The sequence below is a fragment of the Dioscorea cayenensis genome, chromosome 6, assembly GCF_009730915.1.
Source record: "Dioscorea cayenensis subsp. rotundata cultivar TDr96_F1 chromosome 6, TDr96_F1_v2_PseudoChromosome.rev07_lg8_w22 25.fasta, whole genome shotgun sequence".
In the NCBI taxonomy this organism is placed as follows: Eukaryota; Viridiplantae; Streptophyta; class Magnoliopsida; order Dioscoreales; family Dioscoreaceae; genus Dioscorea; species Dioscorea cayenensis.
The window spans coordinates 10,629,097-10,634,070 of NC_052476.1; the positions used below are offsets into that span (position 1 = coordinate 10,629,097).

The 4,974-nt window shown below is 31.6% G+C and overlaps 1 protein-coding gene across 1 annotated transcript in view; it reads left to right on the top strand.

Moving 5' to 3' along the window:
* The first annotated feature begins 2,122 nt into the window (after positions 1 to 2,122).
* LOC120263129 (villin-2-like) overlaps positions 2,123 to 4,974 on the top strand; it is a 20,764-nt gene continuing 17,912 nt past the window's right edge. Inside the window, exons 1-6 of the mRNA XM_039271028.1 lie at positions 2,123 to 2,127; positions 2,211 to 2,446; positions 2,678 to 2,864; positions 3,535 to 3,781; positions 4,113 to 4,228; positions 4,723 to 4,816. Coding sequence (XP_039126962.1) covers positions 2,123 to 2,127; positions 2,211 to 2,446; positions 2,678 to 2,864; positions 3,535 to 3,781; positions 4,113 to 4,228; positions 4,723 to 4,816 — 885 coding nt within the window. The remainder of the gene's footprint in view (positions 2,128 to 2,210; positions 2,447 to 2,677; positions 2,865 to 3,534; positions 3,782 to 4,112; positions 4,229 to 4,722; positions 4,817 to 4,974) is intronic.

Sequence of the window (4,974 nt, forward strand, 5' to 3'; positions counted from 1 at the left end):
GAGTTTGTTTTCTTGAAGAATCCTACAGAATGCCTAGGATTCCTGAAATGAATGAATTGAGTTTGTTGAATTGTAGGGAAATAGATTGATGATGAACATATTATGTAGGTTAGCATTCTGAACTCATGCATCATCCACTTGGTTTGTTTGTTGGTGCTTTATTTAAAAGATGAATAATGTGAACTCATCAGCTAGCTATCAGATTCTTAATAGTAGTATTTATGATCAACTTCCAATCATTTTATTCCACTTGGCAACTATATAAACTTGGTTAATTAAAATCTAAAACATTAATTCATTTCGGTGATGTTGCTTATGTGAATGCATAATTTGTAGTTATCTGACAAAAGAAAAGAATTAAAAGGAAAAAAGAGGAGGAAAAAAAGAAATTATCCATTAGTCCATAATGATTTATTGGGTTGTATATTTAACGGATGATCCTATGCTCTAATATATAATGCACTCTCTTCATTCCATCATAAGTGCTCAAAATTAAAAGTTTTTTTTTTAGTTCTTGAGTTTGTCCTGTGTCACACTTCAACTCTATGCCTGCAAAACTATCTAACATGTTTAATAATATGTTTGTATTTTATGTTTGATCTTTGAACAAATCAATGCTATTCTAATGATATTCTCGTAATCCTATTTAATGGCTCATGTGGTTTGCTATCTTCATGATGCAACATGTGGTAACTGAATTTTTTCTTGTCTCACCTGGTTTTTAACCAAATGGCTGCCCCTATTGTTTATTTATTTTTTCTTTTATAATTGGGTGGAAGGCTCAGCCTGGAGCTGGACTCTTCTCTTATCTCTCTATCTTTTTTGTGATGTTTTTTTGTCTCTTTTTGTGCTGTGCTGGCATTATTTATTGTTGTTTGTATTGCAAAACCAAATAGGAAAATACAATGAATAATAATGCTAGTACATGTTGGAGTTGGCTTCTAATTCTATTATTTTGTTCACGGGCTTGTGCTTGAGTGTGCACTTTAATTTTAACCTTGTACTGTGTTTGGATGACTGAAATTCCAGCAGGGCCTTTTGGATGAGGATGGGTAGGGATGACATCATGTATAAAAATAAAGAATAGATTTTCTTAATTAGAAAGATATGATGACAAGGGATGTACTTTTTATTTTTAGCATCGATATAAATGGATGATGGAGTTTCATGGTTATAGTGATGATATTACTTGCTATTTGATTTTTTCAGTAATTATTTCATATGTCTTATATTGTTTACTTTATAGTGTGTTTCTATATTTTTCTTTGTTCATATTCTTAAATAAGTGTCTTTCTTTCCTAGTATATCATGTTAATATCCATCTATTGAACACTTGTTCGGCTATCTTTCTCATGTAGTTTTGTACCTAGTTTTTTAAATATGTACATGACTAGTCTCTGAGGTTAAAAACTTGGTTTTTATTATTATATAACTCATGTGTATAACTTGTGGCATTAGTGATTATTTTATGATTTGATCCTATAATACATATTCATGTTTGCAAAGTCAATTCACAGCACAAATTAAGCAAACATGGATGAGTATGTTGGTATTAAATAAATGGAGAAGCTCTATATTTTGAGTTATTAAGATTCCAATGCTCTATATTAATTTATTGTTTAAATTTTTGTCATCAGAATGTAATTGTAAATAGGTGGACTAGGATTGATACTCACACCAACCAAAACTCCATTTTTGTCCAACAAGACCAATAAGTAATTGTATATTTATATATATTGTATATTTATATATAATGTATATTTATATATAATGTATATATCTTGTATAATTTCAATTTCAGTATTGTTATCTTCATTGCTTTATTATGGTTGAATTTTATCAATATTGTTTTAATATTGTCGGAAATATACTTAATATCTAGCTCGGTTCCTCTCTAATTCAACGAATTTAATTGCCAAGCTTTTGTACATTGCCACCATTTGTAAGTTTTATCATACACTCTCAATTTATTTCATTTTTTATTGAAGTTAATATCTTCTTTCTGTTGATTAAGATGGTGAAGTCAACTTTGATGAGAAATCTTTGTATTCAATTTAGGTTACCTATTTCATGGACAAAAGTTGGATAAATCTTTCAACTAGGGCAAATGATGAATATATAAATGGGGTTGTTAGTTTTCTAAACTTTGCATTTGCTCATTCAGCTAAAGATGGAAAAATTTTGTGCCCTTGTACCAAATGTGTAAACAGGTATCATGTGTCAAGATCTGAGGCATTTGATCATATAATATGCGAAGGCTTTTTGAAGGGCTTTGTTCGATGGATTTTTCATGGAGAATCATCTGGTGCATATACTTCCACTTCTAGAAGTAATGAAGAGGAAGAAGATTTACACCATGACATGCATACCTTATTGAATGATGCTTTTGGAATGGATGTGGACATGGAAGAAAGGACAGATGAGCCTGATGATGTTAACAGAAGAAGTTTCAGTGACAACCAATTTTATTCTTTTATTAAAGAGGCTAACTAGAGCTTGTACTTAACTTCTACTACCTTCACAAAGTTATCCTTTATGGTACATTTATACCATATTAAGTGTTTGAATGGATGGAGCAATAAATCATTTACTTCGTTATTAGAATTATTGAAAGATGCATTACCACAGAGAAACACATTGCCAAAGTAATTTAATGAATTTAAAAAAATCATTTCAGCATTGGGATTGGGTTACAAAAAAGTTCATGCTTGTCCTAATGATTGCATGTTGTTTTGGAAAAATAAGGAACATGAAGATATTTGTTCGAAATGTGGAGCTTCTAGGTGGAAAGAACATGCAAATATTGTGGACGATGATTCATCCATTTCTAGCAAGAAAAAGAAGCCTGTTAAGATTTTACATTGGTTTCCTTTGAAACCAAGATTATAGAGGTTATTTATGTCTTCAAAAATAGCAACTTTTATGAAGTGGCACGAGGAAGGTTGTACTAAAGATGGAAACTTGAGACATCCAGCAGATTCAGAGTGTAGGAAGTTTAGATGCTTGCTATCCTGATTTTTCCTCTGAAATACGTAATATTCGTCTCGGTTTAGCTTGTGATGGATTTAACCCATTCAGGACTATGAATGTAACACATAGCACTTGGCCTATTATTTTGGTACCTTATAATTTGCCTCCTTGGATGTGTATGAAGCAACCTAACTTCATACTTTCATTACTTATTCCTAGTCTAAAAGGTCCTAGAAATAATATTGTTGTATACATGGAGCCATTGATTGAGGAGCTAAAAGAGTTATGGGAAGATGGGATTGAAACATTTGATGCCTCTATGAATGAAATGTTTTGAATACGAGTCGCAATACTTTGGACTATTAATGACTTCCTTGCATATGCTAACTTGACTGGTTGGAGTACAAAAGGGGCGTATGCATGTCCTATCTGTGGTTATGACACTGCTTCAAGATGGTTAACACATAGTAGGAAGCATTGTTATATGTGTCATAGACGTTGGTTGGAGCCTAATCATAGTTTTCGGAATGATGAACAATCTTTTAATGGTACTTGCGAATTAAGGTCAACACCAATACCACCATCTGCTAGTGACATATTGAGACAGCTAGAAGCTCTAGACAGCATAGAGGATGGCCCTTGGAAGAAAAAGAGTATTCTGTTTTCACAGCCTTATTGGGAGCACCTTTGTTTACGTCATAATCTGGATGTAATGCATATTGAAAAGAATGTTTCTGATAACATTTTGGGCACTTTAATTGGACAAGCGGGTAAGTCAAAGGATAACATAAAGATTGGAACAAGCACATCGGTATGTGCTATTCAATTGTGATGAAGTTGCTCCATTTCGAGAGTAAGATATTTTAATTTTATGCAAAATTTATATTTTATGAATCATTAATTAAAAAAATGCTTCTTGAGGTAATTATAATAATGATATTTTTAATTTAATAGGGAACATAAAGATTTGCTTAGAAAACATAATCGTGCTTCTCACTTATCACCATATGAGATGGATAAGCTTCATTGTAGAACTTTCAATGAATGGTTTCGCAATGGGGTATGTATAATATTCTTATGTTGGTTTTTATATTCTAAACTATATATTAAGAAAATATTTTAACATTGTAACATTGAATTAGGTTGTACGTTTGATTGAGCAAGGAAGTACAATTATCACGGATCATGTTAAATGTCTTGCTCGTGGTCCAGAGGAAGTTGTTAGAAGATATACTAGTTATCTAATAAATGGTTACAGGTTTCATACAAAAGAATGAGAGAAATTCTTGAAAACTCAAACTAGAGGAGTTGTTGTAACTGCTAAGGCAATGAGTTATGCTACTACAGAGATAAACAACCTATTGAAGGAGAGGTTAATTATTTTGAGGCATTAATAGACATTATTCAGCTACAATATTCTGGTAGATACAATGTTGTTTTATTCAAGTGTGATTGGATTAATATCAATAGAGGTTGTAAGAAAGACAACTTTGGGCTAACTCTTGTAAATTTTGAGCATTTGACACACAAAGGGGATGATATACTTGATGATCCTTTTGTATTGGCTTCACAAGTTAAGAAAGTGTTTTATATAAAGGATGAAAGGCATAGAAATTGGCTTGTTGTAAAACACATCAAACTTAGAGATGTGTTTGATATGGGTGATGAATGGTTCTTTGATAAACAATAATTGGATAGAGAAATGCCTGCAAAAAATGTTATCTCTACATGCGACACTTCAAATTGCGTTAGAAATGAAGCTGATGATGATGGAGTAGATGTTACACAAGAGATGGAAAATGAGGAAGTACAAGATGAGCTTGTAGATGAGCGTGATGGAGAAGATGTATTTTATATATGAGCAAGGGTTATTCTTTTAGTTTCAATTTTGTTCTATTTTCAAAAATTTTCTAAACTTATATAGCATATATTTGGGTTATTTTTATACTTGTATATTATGCTAGCTATTTCAAGATGTTCTTATGATAGCAATACGTAACTGAA